General features: G+C 41.0%; 1 protein-coding gene across 2 annotated transcripts in view; it reads left to right on the top strand.

Annotated features, from left to right (window-relative positions):
* Nucleotides 1-20,892, top strand: part of NRG3 (neuregulin 3) — a 363,575-nt gene that overhangs the window by 283,190 nt on the left and 59,493 nt on the right. Inside the window, exon 4 of one of the 2 annotated variants that reach the window (XM_074924288.1) lies at nt 11,783-11,806. In XM_074924288.1, coding sequence (XP_074780389.1) covers nt 11,783-11,806 — 24 coding nt within the window. Of the gene's footprint in view, nt 1-11,779; nt 11,807-20,892 lie in introns of both variants that reach the window. The other variant, XM_074924287.1, reaches the window with a different exon arrangement.

Here is a 20,892-nt window from a genome sequence, read left to right as displayed (position 1 = left end):
GAAAAGAGATCTGTAATAGTTTTGACTTGTTTTATCTGGAAATTGTCACACAGGTATGATAGGATCACATCTCCTCTGTTAGAAATGTTCTCTTCATTTAATAATTCTAAATAAAATCCAGTTAGTGGGGCAGAAACAAGAAGAAAGAAAACAAGTGCACCTCGGTCATCCAAAGCACAGGCGTCACCGAGGTGTCTCACAAAGGACACACCGTGGTGGCCCTTCCAGTCCTTCCTACTGTCCCTCTGTTGCCTTTTCCCGTGAAGTCTTTTAACAAATGAGCTCCATGTTCATCTAAACCACTTTGCCGAGCTTTTGAATGACGGTTCATGTTTATGAAGGCCATAGAACAAATTCTCCTTTCTTAATTTTTCCATAAGCTGCTCTGTGTGGGGTGCTGCAGTAATTTGAGAGTTGGCTTGAGGTCCAGAAGTAAACTGCCAGTGCTGCGGGTATCAGCACAGAGCTGCCATTCTCCTTGGTTTGGTTTGCATCGGATCCGTTCACAAGCAGTTCATTTGTTTGAATGGTTCTGACAGAGCGATTACATTCAATGCGTTTAGTATTTCTATATATGGGGCCCTTTGGCACTCTTCTCACATTATATTCGTAACAATTAATTGCAGTGTATCACCACGTACAAATGAGGGCAAACAGCAGCTTTAATTTTACTGCTCTTGCTGTAGGTGATTCTGGGTGGCGTGCACATCATATCCTTTTGTTCCAATGTGGTATTTTTTATTACTGTTGATAGCAGCTAATAATTCTTTCTATCATAGTCCTGTGTCCGCTTCAGATCTCATGGATGAGTCACACTATCCATCCCAAACATTAACATTTTTAGACCGCCTTTGTTACGTGTATTTATAATAGTTAATGTAGTTTTAATGTATTTACAGTAGTAAAGAATTTGAACACCTACAGTATTCAAACAGAAAAGCAATTAAATAGTTTTTCAGATTGTTGCCTACATATCAGAAGTCATAAATTTATGTCATGTACCCAAAATTACACAAGATGCTCAGACTCTGTAAGGAAGATTGATGGTCACTTTTTTGCCATCCATTTTTCCTGTTACTTGTTTACGTTATTAGCTAATGACTTTTAAGCAGAATATATTTCCATAATCTTTCCATATACAAGGCAGCTTAGTCCTAGAGAAACGCCATGATTCCATTTGCACATACTATATCTGAGTGCATGGTAGAGGAATTATTTACTGTGCTGTCTGTGGGTTCATAAATATAAGTTGGTCTGATGCTGTTTGGGTCTGTGTGCCAACACCCACAATCAAATAGAAATGGCACTATTTGAATTGTTACAACTCCAGGGAAAAGGTGCATTTTCTTGGTGTCTTGATTAATATACCTCAACTCTGTAGTTTTCTCATCTCAACAAATATCTTGCTATCTTGCTTGAAAAATCCTGCGATTCAGACCTAGTGCTCTGCACACTCCAGAGCTGTTGTCCAAATCACGGTGCTTTTCTGAGCATACCTGGCTTAGTATTGATTAGCTTGAACAAATTATTCCCAGATGTCAAGACAGGATTTTAGCTTAGAGATAAACGCAGCTCTTCGGTGCCCATCTGCTGTTTGTGGTTTGATACCGTAACTAGGCTGACAGTTACCAGTAGATTTCCATTAATCTATTAATTTTGAATGCCCTCGCAGGGGCAGGGTTTGGGGAAGGCATCTGGCAGGGGTTTTGGAGAGCACTCCCATTGGAGTGTTGAAGTGTCCCTGTCCTTCAGGGAGCCTTTCCTTGACTCTGAAAATACTATATGGTAAAATAAACACCTTAAGTATCTGTGTGTACTCACCAGCTGTAAACAAAACGTAACCGCTTAAATGTTTTTTTGATAGATATTACCCAGGTAACAATAAGCAACCAAAAATAAAACCCATTAGTTTCTCTAGCAAACCACGTATTCCTGAACTTTTGTCCCTCGAATGGCTCGTACCACACAGTGCAGTGCAGGCAGTGCTTTGTGTGTGAGTGCTTTGCACATTGTGACATCCAACAACCACGTAGCAGCTTTTACGCCACTAGTTGAGTTGTAGAGTGAACAGAGAGGGAGTTGGCATCGAAAAAAACGGAGAGATGTGCCTACATTTTGAGTGGTTCCCTTGCCATGCATACTGCCTTCTTGCACATATAGAAGAGTGGCGCAGTAATGGGAGTACGTTGTACACTGGCATCCGGTATTTCCTCCATTGCATCATGGGAGATGTTGGACAAATGCTGTGTTTTCTGATAAAGTTCACTGCAGTAAGTTCTTTAAAGCTTTCAGGTATATTACCTATGAAACTCGAAGAAATAACAAAAAGGAGAGATGCTTCGCTCCTTCCTCACTAAATAGGTGAGAGCTACCTAGCTGAGAACAACCTCTTATAAAAACCCCTCCTTTTAAGCACCACATATGTGTGGAGTGCCCCCCTGCAGCTGAGCTGAGGTGTGAGGGCCTTCCATGCCTCGTTTCCTAGAGAAAGGTGTCTCAGTAAGATCTGGATGAACACGGGAGGTTTTGGTGTTTAATAAACTGTGGATGGTTCAGGAAGGTGCATTGGGAGACTCCTGACACGCAGTAGTACCTATTGCACAGGAGACGGGTGAGCCCGTAAGGCAGCAAATGCCACAGACATGGGGAAAATTTTGATTGAAGCTTATGCCCTTTATCATCTGAGCCTGAGCCACAGGCCGACGGGCAGTGAGGGTCAGTGAAGCTGCTGCGTGAGGCAGCTCCGGACAGGGTGTGCAAGATGTGCACAGAGTAATCAGAGCAAGTTCAAATAATTATCTTGCTATGTTCTGTGTTATTTACAATGAAACAATATGAGAAAGTGTCTCCCATGTGCAGCAGACGTGGTTGCTGTTGTCAGAATGGATGCCTCAAGAAACGTGGTTTCCCAAATCAAGGCGGATAAAAACCAGCATCTTTCTAAAAGGTCTGAGGATCCCACGTCTTCGAGTCTCCTGAGCCCTTTTCTGCAAAACACAGACCAGTTATCTACACAGCTGAGTATGGAGATAAATAAATATGGCAACTTTCTTGTCGTTGAAGATGTATAATTCACAGCCATTAAAACTTTCAGTCAATATTGTAAAAATCTCGGTGTAAATACCTGTACTCTGCTGCTGCCAGTTTGGGTTTTGACTGCAGTAGAAGTAAATTACTTGGTGCATTTTTTCACAAATTGATGTACATTCCTTGTCCTGAAGTTGAAAAAAATAATTAGGTTTTAAGAAATTGACAAAAACTTACAAAATTTTTTGTGCCTTCAGAGAGCAGTAAACACGATTGCATCTGAAACATTTGCCTGTAATAGGCGAGTGAAGGACAGCTTAATGATCTGTGGAAGGAGTAAAGTAACATTTAGCATGAGAAATGTTTATTAAATGTCATATGTTCATAAGATGAGGGAGCTATTAGCAATTCCTTTAATGTTTCTGTGAGGCTGGTTATATTTTACAGACCCATATTATCAAATACCTATTTGGAAATAATAGTGCACAATTCCCTACAGTAATTTCTAAAAACCTCGTGGACTTATTCCACCTTAATAGACATTTTGTGTCATTTATTTAACAAGAAGAGGATTCTTTCTCCCACAGAATGCTGCAGTCAATTGAAATCTTTCACGCCTATGACAAGATAAATAATCTAATTCATACATGCTTCCAAAAACTTTCCAGACCATGTGTTTTGAAATTACTGAATATGCTTTTGATGTATGGCTTGTACTTTTTTCTGGTTTTTGACAAAATATATGATTCTCCTCCCCCGTCCTATCTAGCTTTATGAGACCTTGTCACAACTTAGTTGAGACAGGACCAGTTTCTCTAACGCAGAGGTTGGCATTTGCAAAGGACTCTGAGTGACCAACCACGCCGGTTGCTGCTGAAATTCCGTGGAAGTGCCTAACAACTTAAAACATCGAAGCTCAATTTAGATAAATACGTTCAAACCCAGTTGCCAGCATTCCTGCAGATAAAGGCGAGCCCGTCTGCAGAGGCAGCGTGATGCCACGGTGCGAACGTGGAGTAGATGTCAGAGGCAGGACCAGGATTTTATGCAGTGCAAGTCTCAGCTCTGCAGGAGCCGTTGCATTAAGGGCACAGAGAAGGATGGAAGAATATATTGCTTCATAGCCAAATTCTCCTGAGAGTTCCTCAGTTGTGACAGTGCCATAATCACCTGCGATGTGATTGCGACCGGGGGACAGCTGTAGTCATTGTCGTAGCTGCTGCAGAAGCCAGGAAGAGTTCAAAATTGTAAAAGTAGGTCAAATAGCTACGTCAGGGTTTTGTCTTTGTGTAGTTCTTGGCACAGTCAGAGACCTGGTATGTGAGATCGGCCTTTTAGATGGCAATATGAAACAAGTGCCGTGGACGGAGCCAAGGAAAAAACCATAACTTGACAGGAGATGATAGTAACGAACAGGAACAAAGAAGAAAATTTACCTTTTTTGTGATTACAGTGCTAACACGGGGTTTTACTGATCTGTCAAAACTGCAGAATATCAGAGAAATCTTGATTTTTCTAGAAATATCTGTTGGGATCATTGGTTATAACGGTTGCTGCTGATACCAGTGATCAGGTAGCCAGGGTATCATGTGCAGCGTTTGTTGAGTCTCTCCGCGGGGGCAGGGGGGAAGCTGATCTCCGAGCAATCGGGTTGGTTTATCATTTTCAACATGTATTTACAAAAAACTTCATAAACAACCTTGTCACCATGAGCTACAAGGCTCTGTTCAGGCAGCTTCATTTTCATTTGATGCAGTTAACCAACTTTCACGGAAACAGCGTTACATTTTTAGCAAATAAAATATGAAAGCGTCTTCAAGTTGTCTGACTGGAGACAGAGCATTCAGTGTGGACTTACTGTTTGCTCGCTGGTATTCTGGGATGAATTAAAGTCTTCATAGGTGTTCAGCAGTTCTGTTGTTTTATGAAAAAATATATCTGCATACAGTGGCAGCATCTAATATTTACCCACTCACTCCTCCCACTGATGAAAACAATGGGTTATTTAGAGAATTTTGACTGACACTAAACATTCTGGCCTGGATCTGGTAAAATTCTTGAACACATTCTTCAGGCATGTAATAAGTTTAATGGAGTAATTTCAACAGGCTATCCATAGGTTTGAAATTAGATATGTTTATTTGCTCTGCTGAATTTATAGCTACAGCAACAAAAATGAACCTAGGGTTAAAATCTGCAGATTTACAATATCATGAATATCAGGTAGAGATTGCTTACGTTGTTTGATGAGACTGAAGTTCTTTCATTAAAAGCCAACATAGTACCTCAAAGAGAAGTAACTGAATCTGTTGGCTGTAGAGATTATAATTTAAGGTTTTAAAAATGATAGAGACAAGCCGAATCCTGTGAGCCTGCTTGCTGCAGATGAAGTAAGTAGTTAAAATTTCCAACTTGTCTTGAATCTGGGAAGATGGAAGCAATGCTATTATTTATTTTCAAAAGTTAGAGTCTTTCAACTTCGGTGGTATAAACCACAATCAAGAATTTTTGTCAAACAAAGGGAAAGAAAATCAATAGTTTATTCCATTATTCAGCACTGTGTATTATTTATATAACAACAGGTTTTGCTGAATGCTTTTCAAATGTTCCTCCGTTAAGGAATTGATGGGGGGGGTCTGTCCCGAGGCTATACTACAGCCTCCCCAGAGCCATACAAATACTCACAGCGAGTCTGTTTTTTTTTTCTCCTTTGCCATTTTTGTTCTTTAAAAAGAAATGGATAAAACAATTACCCTTTAGATGTTGTCTTCAATATTTAATTGTGTGGATTGAGGATTTTAATTTGGTTTAAAATAAAATTAACCCTATCAATATACATGGAGAATGTAAATCTTCTGTCATTGTTTATACTGAAAATATATCAGATTGTAACATTTTTTTATAATGTGGCCTTCTTTCTTTTTTTCTTTTTAAATTATCATTTCTATAACCAAGATTTATAAATTCATTGAAAACTGATCAAGTAACGTGTAAGGGATGTGTGTATTTATGATTTTCATCACTGTATCTTGACATAGGTTGGGCAAATTACTGATAGAGTCTGTGTACTTACAAGCTAACAGGTAGTGATGAGCCTGTCTATTGCCAGGGAAATTTTACATCTTGAAAAATTTTAATAACCCTCTTTTTCAGAGAGGGTAAAAGGAGGTACCAGGTATTAGTCTATTCAGAGTCATTCTCAGGATTTGGTTTGGTCCCTTTTTAAATGTCCCACAGAGGGAAATTTCTATCATGTCTTTCAGTGAAGATGCTTTGAAAAATCAGTAGTTGAACTATCTTGATTTTATGTCTCTGATTCTCCTGAACCATCCTAATCATTTCTTCCACACCCTAAAAAAATATTGTGAAGAGTACTTCTGTGTAAATTAATTAGAGAAAAAAAATCACCAGAGTCTCTCTAAAACAAACAGCAAAATCAAATTTTGTACTTTCTAATAACTGACATTTGTAAAATACATTAATACACGCTGGTGATTTTTCTTTTTGATACTGAAAAGATACCAAACCAACAACCTCTTGAGAGTCTTGGGCCCGTTTGCTGATAACCTGCCGTGGATGGCAGCGGGAAAGCGGGAGCAATGTACCCTTCCTGCTCAACAGAGGAATCCCTTGTCCCATATCTCTGTGTGCTCACATGCAAAATGAGGCACCAAAAAATAATACACTTGAGGATTCAAAAATTAATACAATTTCATATGTGTATATATATATGTAACCAGTTACGGTTTAACTTCATTAAATACACAAATAGGCTGATAACTGCTGTCAAACATGAGAGGACGTAATGGATAAAGATGGCAGCAGTCTGTGTGTTTAGGTAGAATCCTGACCTAGCTGCCTTTTGAATGGAAGGATATTTCTTCCTTTCAGACCAAGTTTGATACGTCTAATACTTAAGAATTAAACCTTGTCCTATTCTTCCCAACCAGATAATCTGTTCAGAGAACTTGAGCTGCCCCAAAGTAGTGTGCAGCATATTATCATGTTGCTTTTCTGTTCAAGACAATAATCTACCAAGGACAATTTAGCAAATCCTACAAGTTTATTGGAACAGATAAATTTCATTTGCAGACCAAGCTACTTTGCCGTTGCACTGATTTCCTGAAGCTGTCTCCTTCATGCCAAAGTCAACCTGTCCTTAGAACAGATTAAAATGTCTGCAGTGGTCTACAATGAGTATTTTGATGTCAAAGATTTTTATTCTATAAATCAGTGATTTACATGTTGAGATTATATTCCTATTAAGAGTGTAGTTTATAATGTACCTGGGATAATTAAACCTGTCTTTAACTTGGTAAAAGCCTCCATGTTAATATGACTAAGAAAAAAGCCCCAGCAAACCAGAATCCAGACACAGGGCTGTATGTTCTTTGTGAGGCACTAATAATCTGTTAGTGACTGCAAATTTATTTTTTCTTGTGCTTGTTATCAAGTATTCCCAGATGTGTATGTATTCATAAAGTATAAATTAAAATGGCTTTAATACTAGCAACAAATTCACAGAGTGCAAGGACCATAAGGCACGGTATTTTTCCCACATCAACAACAAAATACAGAAATATTCATAAAATAAAATATAAAAGTGAATAATCTTCCTGTCTGAGCAATATATTGGTTCCTAAGAACATAACAATACCAGAAAGAAAGAAGAAATCACAATAACAAAAACAAATACCGCCGCATTATTTGGTTAATGACGCCCATCTCGAGGAGCAGCGCCCGTGCCTCAGCACATTAATCGCTCTCATGTACATTTGGGCTGAGCTGAGTCCTTAAGAAATTGCATCGCCTGATGGTGAGTGACTTGGCGTTGCACTCGCCGTGCCCAAGGAAGTGCTCTGCGGGTGTTTAGCGTTTATATGTGACAAGTGTACGGCAGTATAACAGCCCTTTAGTGCCCTGTGTCACCTCAGGTTCGGTCCTGGGTCGCCGCCACAGCTGGCTGTCCCCTCAGACCGCCGTGCATCCCCTCCGCCGTGCCCGTCTGCCCCAGACGGGCTGGCAGAGTCCCTGGCTTGTCAGGAGGGAGGAAAGCCATCTCCAGAACTGGAGCTTCCAAAATCTTGTATCTTCACCGCAGCAGTGCCGGTGAGGGTGACCTCTGTGCTGAGGGCTGGTCCCCGAGGGGCACAGCCCGACGGGGGGCACCACCTGTCCCCGTGCTGTCCCCAGCCCCCCTTCCCTGCCCCGGCACGTGCTGGGCACGGGGCAGGGGCAGCAGCTCTGGGGACCCCTCCTGCCTGTGAGGGACCCCGGCCATCCTCTGTGGGGGACCCCAGCCATCCTCTGCGGGAAACGGCGGGACCTTACTCCAAGAGAGGCAGCATTTGCTTTGTGCCCTCTGAAAAGGTGTGTTACAGGCCAGCTCAGGTAAAGAACCGGATGGTCGAAGCAGCCATTTTCTCCCCTTTTCTGATTTTTTTCAGATGCAAAGCTGTGGGGTTTGGGTTTCTTTATTTTTTGCAGTATTTTGTTGTTTTGGTACCTAGGGAAGTAAACGTCTTCGAGTGATAAACATGTTAAGAGCCAAACAACAGATATGATTAATGACTGCTGACATTTCTTCTAGCACCTTTCCCTTGCCTTGTGTCCCCGATTCGGGATGCTGAACACTTTGGTAAACACCAATGCTTCAGGAGCCATGTTTGTATTAGGGAAAATAAGTTTCATAGTTAGGGTTTTGGTAACTCGTGAGTGCAGCTGAATTTCTGCAGTGTGGAGGGCAAGGACGGAAATGTAAGTACATTCAGGCTCTTAAAAGAATTTATTTTTTTTTCCTTTTTGCTTCTGAAGTCTCAGAGCAGCCCAAGCAGTGCTGCTGTTTCTAGGATCAGAATGTCTTTTGTTTTTTAAGCATAGAGGCTTGACACTCCAACCAGAGAATGAGGGGAGGGACGGTGAGAAAGGTTGTGTCACAGACTGTCTTCTTGCAGTCCTAAAAAGAGGGAGGGTGGGAAAAAAGTTAAAAACAAACCACCAACCATGGTTTACTGCGTTTGAGCAGCACTTGCATGATATGTGCTCTGAAGGCTTGTTCCAGGTGCAGTCCCCGAGGCACGGGGACGCCTGTGGCATTCACACTGTGTGGCCAGGGGCTCAGCCTGGCCCCCACCCCGCTGCCACTGCGTAGTTTTATCGTTTTCTATTCCCAGACAGCTGCTCGCTTGTGGAGCTGTGCTTGGTGGTATAAATTGGCAGCTTGGATATCTTACTGTAAGGGTTTGTCCTGTTGGCCATCTTCCATCGCAGTGTGGGTGAATGAGCGTTGTCTGAGGTGCATGTTACGCTGCTCGCTGAAGTTGCTTTCCAGACATGTGAGATGTTCAATATAAATGACCTGGCAAGTTTACACCCTCTCCAGTTGACCACGTTTCCCAGGAAGGCCACAGATACCCTTGACTCTCACTTAAGTATAAGCCCCTCGAAGATGAACTAAAACGCTTTTTTTCTGTCTTCTTAAAGGAATAGTGTATTTTGTATGCGCTTCTTGAGAAAGTGGCTTTTGCCTGCGTTAGTGAACTCCGTGAGGAGATTGCAGCCTGCAAATGGAAAACATGTAGAGAACAGGTATAGCCCAGCCAGCAAAGGAGGATTGTGTTTTCAGCTATTCTGCATATACTTAAAAAGATGATACTGCATGATCTTGCCTCATGTGTGAATATCCAAAGCTCCTTGGAGACAAGATTACGGTGCTTTGATATCTGTCATCATTTTTTAAAGCAAGCAGTTGTTGACTGCTTCTTGATCTAGTTTACAGAAGGATGCAAGGTGTGAATTGCATGCAGATAAGTATTTGCAGTTTCACAAATACAGAAAATTAGAGGAAAAAACCCAAGTTACAAATCTCTGTAAATACAGCATGTTGAATGCACTTTTGATATTTCTGATCTCTTGCTGTTATAAAAATTACGTCCATGTGTCAGATGCACCAGGGGTGTTTCTATACGATACTCGTACAAGAATGCAAGAATACAGATTAGAAATGGTGATATAGAATATATGTATGGTTGGTTTTGTTATGTATTTAGTACCAGAAGGAAAGATTGATTGGGGTGTCACTAGACTTGCATAATGTGCCTGTCCTAACACCATGCTAATAACGCATTTATACCGCATAGCATCATCTCACTTCTGTTCTTTTGAGAAGCGTATTGTGCCTTCTGCATGAAGATAGATACGGAGTTTAGCAACTGTTATACAGATTTGTATGCAAAGTGAACTAAGCAAGCCAATACTTGGTGCCTTCTGCTGGAAGGATTGAAAGGTTGCAAAAGGTGAATGGCTCCCAGCATTTTAAACAGAAACCCAAATATTTCCCATTCTTGTCGCAGGTACCAGGGCTGACAATTCGTACAATAAAGTCTTTAAAATGACAGTTGATTTATGTTGGAAAATCTTCTTTTAACTTTGCTGTATGGTTCTTAAGTGGACTTTTGAAAGTTGCAGTATGTTAGTTAATGGGACTGAATGTTTCACACAGCTCCCAGTAGTACCTCCTACCCCAGGCATGAGCCAACACATCCGTCTTGCTCTGTCTTTCTTGTAACCCTCCTGCTGTTTCCTTGCTGCCTTCCTCTCTGCAAACACTGCTCTTGGAAACTTTGTCAAAATCATGTATTAATGTGTTCTGTATTATGGAAATGTGGCTATAAATTGAAAGGAAGATAAACACAAAATACTTGGCTTTTAGTATGTTTTAAAGGGAAACGCTCCATTTTCCTTAGAAAAAAAAATCCTTCTTTGTTCTTCATAATGCAAATTCGCCCATGGAAGAGAAAAATATTGCAAGTCTAGCATAGAAGAGGAATGTGTTTTGCAGCCGTTCTGAACATCTGGCCTTCCACAGTTTCCGTTTGGACTTGCAGCTACTACTTCTTACACACTCAGTCCTGAAAAGTCAGTTAATATTTTTTCTGTTGCCCTTTCCATGCAGGATGGAGAGTCTGTTATTCTTGAATCACATACCAACTCAAACGTACTTCCTATCAACTTAAAATTAGTGTTTTATATAAATCTAAACCTGCTTTGCACTAAAACATGTCTGTTAGACATATCATGTGACGTATCACCTACTTTGTCATGTGAAAAAAGGGTCCTGGAATTTTTTGAACTCCATGTAAATTCAGTCAATATTATAAAAATGTTAAAATTCTTGCTTCGGTTGTAAATGTTTTGCAATTATTGCATCCTGTCTGTCAGATGGCTGAGCAGGAACAGGGCCACCTGAAGGCAGGTTTTCCGTTACACAGCAGATAGCAGTCACACTGGGGGCACGTGTGGCCGCTGGGCTGTAGTGAGAGCTACAACACTCGGTAAAAACCTTCCATTCAAAACCATTAGCTTTTGATCTCTGTCAGAAAAAACGAAGCAAGAACTTTGTCTAGCCAATGGTAGGAGTGAGCACGTTGAGAGGAGTGTCAGGAGGAAATGACATTGCTGTCAGTGGTTGGCTGGAGGCACCTCCGTTGAATATAGATAATGAGTAAAGATGTTTGTGTCCTTCCCCAAATGACTTCCCTTCAGGGGCAGCTCAGTGCCCTGAATTCCTGTCTTAGGATTGCCCTTTGAAGGGGTTTCGGTTTGACCAGTACCCGCAGAGTGAGCCCCTTGTCCTGCAGCTCTGCCCTGTGAGTACTGGGTGCTGCCGGTGATGATCAAGGAGACATTTTAGTCTATTTTCTAACATTGCTGTCTCTTTTCTTTCTTCTTTTACATGCTTTCTTGGGTATAGCAGACCATTTAGGAATTGAATTCATGGGTAAGTTTTCATTTCTCTTCCTTTCACTTGCTAATATTTATCTTGGTTCCTTATCCCAAAGCACATGGACATTAATGGGAAGACTCCTGTGATCTCTATCAGTGGATTTAGGATTGGGGGCCTGTTATATTTACTGATCACATTTGAAATTATATGAAGATTTAAATTTTCTCTTGTACACTGCTGGGGGGCTTAAAGACTACATAATGATGTTTTGGTATTTTACTGGCATTTAATGAAATAAAATATAAAGATTGTATGGCCATATGAAAGTTGAGGAATAGTATTTTATATGAGATTTTAGGAAAGAATTAATGCCTATCTTCATGTAAAGGAAAGTAAATTTAAAATTAGAATTATTTTATTTTTCAGAATTTGATGTTGATTACAACCTCAAATGTTACAGGTTTAATATGAACCTTTTCATTAGCTTTTAACAGACAAGTCAGGGGAATACTTTTTAAAAAAGGGAAAAAATCTGTGATTCTATGAAATAAGTTAACTTCAGGTTAGAAAAAAGTGAAAGCATGAATGAATAATTGCTTCTTGCAATTTTGGAAAGGAAAAGATGATGCTCTATTGACTCAGTTGCTGCCCTGTGATGTATTCATAGCCTGATGGAATGATGGGCTTAACAGGTCACTGCTTCACCTCTGAGCTCGTGGTCCGTCGGGACTGTAGGTAATTCCCTTGTCCTTAGCAGAGTTCCTGCATCATTTGTGTAAAAACAGCTTGCATAAACCATGAAATACAACCGAAAATGATATAATAAAAACCTTGCAAATTTATGTTGAAGTCACTAAAAAATTACTTTTAATGTGTGTCCTTTCCCTGTGTTGAATTCTACTTTTTTTTTTCTTTTTTTTTTTTAGATTTTAAAAATAAAAATATGATAGCCTAGTGATTGTAAGTGGTGATATGGGGATTTTGTTGACAAGTTGAGTGTAAGTTGTCATGAAACCAGTATGGTGATGAGTATTAGCTGTGTGGCAGGCTGCATTAGCAAGAGCACAGCCAGCAGGTTGAGGGGTTTTTTTTCTACTACTTTTGGACTTGTGTGGCATAGCTAGAGAATGGTCCCTCCTCTAGAAGAGTTCTCTAGAGAATTATTCTGTGATCTCCAGAAGTTTAGCGTTTCACTTCACTTTATATGAAACTTTAAAAGTACCAATGGAATCAAAGCAAGTGTTTTCACAGACTCCGTGGACAAGCACAGCTGAGAAAGGGTTACTTTAAAGGCTCTGCATAAATATCCCAGTTCCACTGCTTAACGGAAATTGTAAACAGCAGTCTTGAGGCATATAGATTGAATGACAAGCATAGACATAAAAGAAACAGGATGAGGAGTATGTATAGGATTCTTAGAGTGAGTCTTTCCATAGGAAGCAGGAAAGTGTTACCCAGGAGGCAAAGCTGACTTTTTAACTTTATTTTGAGCATTTTAGCTTCTTCTGTTTTTTTTAAAGACATCTCTTTAAGACTTGAAATAAAGCCAACCCCTGAAGTCTTGGCTCAGAGTAGTCTTCTCATATGAGTAGCTTTCTGATTGTCTTATTTAATACTGCAACAGATTTTGATGATATAGAAATTAATGAAATCGTGTGTCTTGAGCATGAAAATATTATGACAGCAGTCTAAAATGAGGCTTGAGGTCATTTTCTGTGGGATACAAAAAAACAAGTTCCAGAATCATACTCAAAAGTGAAATGCTTTTGCTTCTTAAACCTTCTTCCAGTCTTTTTGAAGACTTACTTAGGAAGTGTAAGCACATATGGAGTCATCAGTGCAGACATAGCAAAGTACAAATCCTCACCCTGTACACAGAGACCAGGTGACAGCACATACCCATGGAATCAGGGACACTTATGCAAAGCCTCTCCCATGAGTTTACTTCTCTAGTGTAGATAATAATTGCAATTAGTGGGAAAAGTATTTTCCAATTATGAAGAATAACAACATATAGATGCTGCAGAGCTTAGCCTTGTTTGTACATGATTCAGAGAACACTCTTTCTGATGCTTTTATTCCATTTGTGGACTCAGTTGCCTTAAGAATTCCATTTCCATGGTCATCTTCCAGAAATTTTGCTTGAAAAGCCTGTAAGCCTGGATTCCCTGTGAAGGTTGAACTCCTTCCACAGTAGGTAAAACTAAAATCTCATGTAGATAGGAAAATCTGTCTGTGGAGGTGCCCCGGGGAACAGGTGGGATGTACACGAACCGCACATCTAGCTTAGTGTGCCTTTGCCAAGGAAAACAGTTGAGTGTAGTAGGGGTTTTTTTGGTAGGCTGTCAAGGACCACTGGGGTGTATATACCTACCTACCCAGCCCTTCTACTGTCCTGTTAGGGATCTGTTGCCCCTGGGTTTGTGTATCCTCCTGTGAACCAGGTGACAGTGTCTTCCTCCAGGAGCTCCTGTGGCCGCCAGTCCCGGAGCCCAGCAGGTCAGGGGCTGTGGACATTGGTTTTCCACGTCCCGCTGAAATCCACTTCCTACCAGCTCCCCTAGCTCTCACGTGCAGGACGTAGTGAGCAGGAGTTACGCATTCAGTTTATCCACCACACTGAGTGCTGTGTTCAGTGCTGTCATGCCCTCACACCCCCTTCCCTAGGTTTATGTTCCACACAACATGGAATACTGTGCATTCCCAAACACAAATACCTGGTACTTCAGTGTTGTTGCTGGCTTTGGTCTGCGGTGTCTGTATCTTTGTGTGGATAGCAGAGATAAATGCAGGCATACTGACGTGGCATATCTGTTCTAAAATGCTGCAAACGCAACAATTAATGTAGGGTTCGGATGTAATTAAGTTAAAACCAGGTGTGTGTTCAAGGAACACTATGTTCTTAAAAATGTGGATTTAAATATTGTGATTAGAGTGGCCAAGCTTTATGAAATTTCCGGTGATAAGGAAATGCTTTATACTTTCTAGTACCTAAAAAAAAAAAAAAAAAAGTCTTGTGAGAGCTAGATTTAATTTCCATCTCTGATGCGATCTTCCAGAAAGGCTTTGGGCAAGGTATTTTAATCTCTCTATGCCTTAGATTCTCAGTTACAGTAATTTTTGTCAGGCTTTTGGATTCCTCGGCTCCCTGGGGAATATCTTTCAGTAGTGTGTAACACAGCAACTATTTCTTCCTTGGAAGGGGGTGCAGACCTCTCTGCCTCCTCGCCTGTGCTCCCTGGCTGCTGCGGGGGCAGCACTGGACGGGCAGGGGGGCAGTGCACCTGCTCTGGATTAGTGCACACGCCTGCCTGCTCCCCCGTGTCTCACCCGGGATGATGCATGCAATTTCATTTAAATTTCCAGCACAAAGGTAAGTAAATATGATCGCAGTGTTCCTGCAAACTGCGAAACTACTCGTTGTGTTGTTTCCTGTCAGTTGAGAACAGGCTGCCTGTTGGTAATGCTCATGTGAGGCACCGAGCTTGTGAAAAAAAACAAAGATTGAAAGAAGCAGCTTTTATTTAATGAGAAAACTTGTGTTGTTAGCATTAGATAGCATGGGGATATCTACAGCTTATTATCATTGTTTGACTCAAGGGGTTAACTGCACTTGCAGGCTGAGTGGTTTATTTTTATCTGATGGGAAATTTGGAGATGAAACCAAATACCTCTGACAGCCAGCGCGGCTGATCAGGTTACTCTGGTGCTACAGGTAGCAGTTGAAAGCTGAGTTGTGGAGACTGACCTCATGCACGTGGTCCCAGCTGCAGGACGAAAACATTGCTTTAACTGCCAGATAAAAGGAGATGCAAAAGCCTCAGTGATCTTTGGAAATAAGTATTCTGGGCAAAGAGTCAGTGCCTGAGACAAGGAGCCATCAGTGTTACTCATTTCTTACACTGAGAATGAGTAGAGTTAAGGTGTGTTAAGGGATGAAGCATGAAGGTGAGTGAGTATTGGAATACCCTGCTACAATACACCAACAAACATGACTATTGCCGCAATTCACCTACACTGCCTAATTGATGATCCAGAAGCTTTGTCTTTTGTTCTGTAACTAATTTATGATGGATACAGTTGAAAATAAAATGCCCTGAGAGGGTACAGTAGGCAGGTTGCTGCAGTTTTGATGGAAATTGTCATTACATGGAATAGTCCTCGTTCTTAGGCTGCTTAGCAGCTAAACCAGTATCAGTGGCATAACCTGGATCTCCCCATGCGTGAATGGCAGAGATAATGCAGCAGTTGCTATATTTAGTCACTCCATTTAACTTGCTGGTAACTTGGGCCTTACATAGGAAATGAATATTTTTCCTTAGAACTAGTTATCTTTTCTGGAAAAATCAGAAGTTTCACTGAAGTCAGTGGAGTATGAATGATATATAATACCCTTGTAAGCAGTGAATCATTAAATAACATTTAATTGAGCAGAGCAATAAAGTAACTCAAGAACGGGATCTTATTAAAATTTATGTATCTCCTTGCAACAACTACAATGTGAAATGTATTCAGTTTTCTGTACTCTGAGCAGTTGTTAATGTTGGAGAAGATGGCGCATGCTTTATTGTCACTGTGCTGATGCACGCTGCCTCGTCATTGCCATGAGATGGTTGCGTGCCTGCGACTCCAGGGACACAGGATCCAGTTGACTAAATTGACTCTGACCTTGTGTCGTGCGCTGTAACAGATGCATTGGGATTTTTCCAAGCCGCAGAAGCTGCTTTTGCTGATGGGCAGTATAAGCAAGACTGCAACGATTTAGTATTTCTCCTGTTTGTGAAGAATAAAAAGGCGAAGTTCCTTAGTTCGTGCACAGCGCACAAAATGCGCAGCTGGTGGGCTGTCCCCTGCAACTCAATGTCTTGCAGCAGCGAACAGCCAAGGAAAACAAATCGGCAGTGTTTGCATGGGTGGTCCTAGCCTAAGTTACTGTTTAGCTGCTCTTCATCTGTTCAAAAACCCTGTAACACTCTTGTCCTGCTGGAAGAGGATAAATGTTCAGTGACATGAGCAAAGAATGTACATGTTCTAAAGGATATATGTTTAAAAAATAAAGTTCCATTTTCCCTGTATTCCTTTTTTAAAGTATGAAGCAGATAGATCCTTTTCTGGTGATACAGCACGCTGGATGGTTTTATGCTGCTGTTTACACGAAATCTGTTACTAGGGGTTCTGATCACAATCACCCCCAGTACCATCAGAGCATTTCTATCTAATAATTATATTGTTGTTAATCATAAGCATTTAAAATATTTCATCTGTACTCCTTCAGAAAATCCCTGAAGAGCTAAGGGGCTGTTCTGACAGGCATTGAAACTTTTAATGTTTACTGCCATTGTTGTGTCGCTCCTTGAATCCCTTTGTTCTTCATCCTGCCCCAACTTTTTGTTATCCTCTTCTGATTTTACCTTTTCAAATGTAGTAAAGGCTTGGCTCTTGGGACCTTGTCTTTCTGTTTGCTTTGTGAAATACCTGTCCTTTTTAAGGATGCTGCAAAGTATCCTGAGGCATGAAGTGGCTTTAGATCTTTAGCACTTTCCATGGGATTCTTTTAGCTGGGAAGAAGAGTCATTTATCACCTCTGGAGAAGAGAGACAGGAGCACCAGGAGAGAGAGTGTTATAGAAACAGCTGATGTGTAAGTGCTAGAAGAGTAATGGATGAAGCAGAGGTTCCTCTTTCCTGGAGGAAGCTCTGCCAGTGGTTGTACCTGTTTAGGAAAACGTCCCTCTTAAATGAAGTCAGCGTGCATCTGATGAACTTGTTGCAGGCTGCCTTGCAACATCTTGGCTCAGTTTGGGGGATATGGTTTGGTTTTGCTTTAGTGGGAGGGAGAGATTTATCCCTAGATGGTTTGTGACCTAGCTACCATCTTGGTTCAGTGCTGCCATCTGTACTTTTCTCAGTATGTCATTTTTCCAATTTATCTGCATTTTCTCTATTGACAATGAACTGTGTTGGATTAACTTGCATTATTTTTAAAGGCAAGACTAAGATTTGCCATGTGGTTAACTTATTTGTGCTGCTAATTGCCTGTAGTGCTTTATCAAAAAAGTAATGCTGTTGAACTATGTGGATAAAATGGATAAAAGAGTGTTAATACATGTGACTGGTGACCTTCCTCTGTGTTTGGTTTCTTCTGCTTTCCCTGCCTGAAGCTACTAATCATTTGTGAAGGAACTTATGGAAACTAAAAAAAAATGATAACACAGTATATTGACAAGTTTAGAAAGCCAGAAATAATCTGGGTTTCTCTGTTTTTCTGGCGGCTGAGCTGGGAGGAGCTGCTAGTTGCATTAAGCCGGGTATCAGTCTGTAAAAGTGGGTGTGTGTCATCAGGGATTCGACGGGTAACCGTTTATCTCTCACTTCCGAAGGGAGCATGTACTCTGTACCGATGGATGTGCTGAGCAGGGAGGCACGAGTAAGGTCAGTTAACTGTGGATTAGAAAAGAGAATTTGTGAAGGATTAAGCGCGGGTATTGTGTACAAGTGTCCAGGTAAGTTTCCATGTAACTCCCAGTGCCGGGTACAAACCTTCTCTGCGTGGTGCTGGTTTCAAGATCCTTCATGCTGTATTGTCACCTCGGGGAGAAAGGATCTGTGCTTCGAGGCTGGACGTCAATGGAGGACCCAGCATCTCGTCTGCATACAGAGGGACTTTGCTGTGTTATATCTCCGTGTATGCAAATTATGTGTAAATTCTGGTTTGGGATTCGGCTCGTGCCATGGGTCCCTTGGCTCATGGCTGGTGTATCGCAGAGGTAAACGCGTTGTATCGTGAGGTACAGGTAAGTGGCTGGCACCAGCACTGACCAGCCAGCTGTGGATTTCAGTGCAGTCTCGCAGCCGGCATTCTGAATGTGGTGTTCAGGTAAACGCTTCGCTGAGCCTGAGGAATTGTTAAAACTGACACCACAAGGGTATGCTGATGCAATTAGATGACTTGCAATGTTGAGATTTTACTCTTGGCCTTGCTTGGTCTCAGCTGCAGTTTAACCAGATGCAAAGATATGTAGACAGTACTCGTATATCTTGTGTGCTACTGGAACAAGCCTGGCAGGACAGAGGAGATCTGAGTGTCCGAGGTGGTGATGGTACAGGTAGCTGCCAGAAGACTTGCCCGTGAGACTTCCTATTTCCACTTGAGAGAGGACCTGGGAGGAGGCTTCAAAGCAGTAAGTACAGTCCAGGCTGCCCATGACAACTTGGAATCCATTGCAAGGCTGCTAGGGTTGGGTTTTCTGTTAGTAGAAGGTTGTTTACTGTGTACTGAAGTTATCTTGCTACAGGAGAAGAGGCTCCAAACGCCGGAGCTGTGCCATGTTTACGCAGCCACAGTGAATCAGTGTTACTTTGTCCTTTTCCTCCTTGGAGGTGTTATGTAGATGTCAAGTCTCATTCAGTAAATGATGCGAGTTTTCGACAAGCATAAGGTAAGTATCACGATGGATGTTCCATGACAGTGCTGCGCTTGTGATGTATATTACGGTTGTATAGAAAACATTGATGTTCCTGACAGTGAACTAAATCTTTCTGTGTCCTCTGTGCCTAGAATGAGTAGAGACAGTGTCCTGCCAGTAATTGCTGGAAGCAGAGGAGAAGGGTAAGCAGTGTGGAAAAATTGACAATGTGCTATGTAGAGCACTAAATTATTTTTTCATGTACTTCCTTTTCTTTTCTTTTGCAGGAGCTGTAGGATATTGGCATGTGGAGAAGTGCAGACATTATTCCTACTCTGGCTGATTGTTTTTAATAAAGTTATTTTTATAATTGAAAATTGTCTCATGATGCCATTTCCTGTCCCCATCAGCGTGAGTTTATCCCCATTTAACTAACCTGTCTCTGCTGAAAAACACCATTTGTCCAGTTGTCCAGGGTATCTGTCAGTGTTTGCTTCTGACGGAGCCCAAGAGTTATCTGGGAAACAAGCCCGAGCAGCAAAAAAGGAAGGGGAGAAACAAGTAGTCACGTTTTGTATGCTCAATTCTTAACAATAGTTGAAATAATCACAGAATTGCAAACTGCTGCATGCAGATGACAGACAAGTTTTTTGTTTACCGGTGCTGACTTTGCATCTCTGAATGTTAAAACTAATAGCCATGAGGTATTTTCATTTAGTACAGTTTCGGAATTTTCAAACACCACTTGGATCATGTTCATGTAGTTTAGTCACTGTGGTTATATTTATTGTATCAGTCATCCAGTAATTTTCATATGAGTTAATGTGATCCTTTTTTATTTTTGTGATAAGTTAATTATGTACTATTTCATGCCTACGTTAGCAAGTAAACTCTATTGAATATAGTATTAATCTGTGGTTTTTCTTTCAGGGCTCTTGGTAATTTTGCATTTCAATTTCAAATAGAAAGGAAAATAAAAATGGAAATATAAAATAATAACCTGGTAATGCAGAAGCATAAAATGTGACAGTACTGAAGTTCTCAGCAGAATTAACTGAAACAATTTAGAGTCTTCACTATTTGACAGTGAAATACAGAAAAAAATCCACTCAGCACATAGAAAAGAGCTAGACAAGATGAATTAGACTTAGACCAAGCAGTGTGTAGAGGAGGCAGAAGTGAGAGAAAAGCAGTTTATTTGCATTTAAGAGCATCGATACTTCTATTAGTAGTTTCCCACACATTGCTGTTAATGGCGAGGACTGCAAGTTGTTTCCCTCATTGAAATAGTCTCCAAAAGTCAAAGTTTTTAAGTCAGTAAAGGAACATGAAGTGAAATGGACTGAAGAGCTTCCACACTGCCGTGCCCCGCGTAAGCCTTGCCTCGGCTGTGTGCAGGGGCCAGCTGCTCTCTCAGCCTTCTTGCCAGTCCGACATGGCACGGGATAAGCACCAAGTTCTTCAGCGCTGCAAAGACTTAAGCATCTCCGTGCAAGCCACAAATATTTACAGTTGATACCTACAAAGACTTCAAGTGTTTTCAGAGTATTAGTTGACTGGGAATTTTGAGAATTGCAGTGTTGAACTTAATAAAAGTTGATTTTGTATTGCTCATGATTTCTGGCTAAAACACATGGAAGTCAGTGGATATTTCAATATAATTTCTATTATTTCTAATATGATCTACAGAACTTGCAATCAAGATCAGATGTGTGACCGGATTCGTATATGAAGT

Source organism: Athene noctua, chromosome 21, assembly GCF_965140245.1.
Source record: "Athene noctua chromosome 21, bAthNoc1.hap1.1, whole genome shotgun sequence".
NCBI lineage: Eukaryota > Metazoa > Chordata > Aves > Strigiformes > Strigidae > Athene > Athene noctua.
The sequence above is the reverse complement of the archived record's forward strand: the minus strand, read 5'-3'. Positions and strand labels throughout refer to the sequence as shown.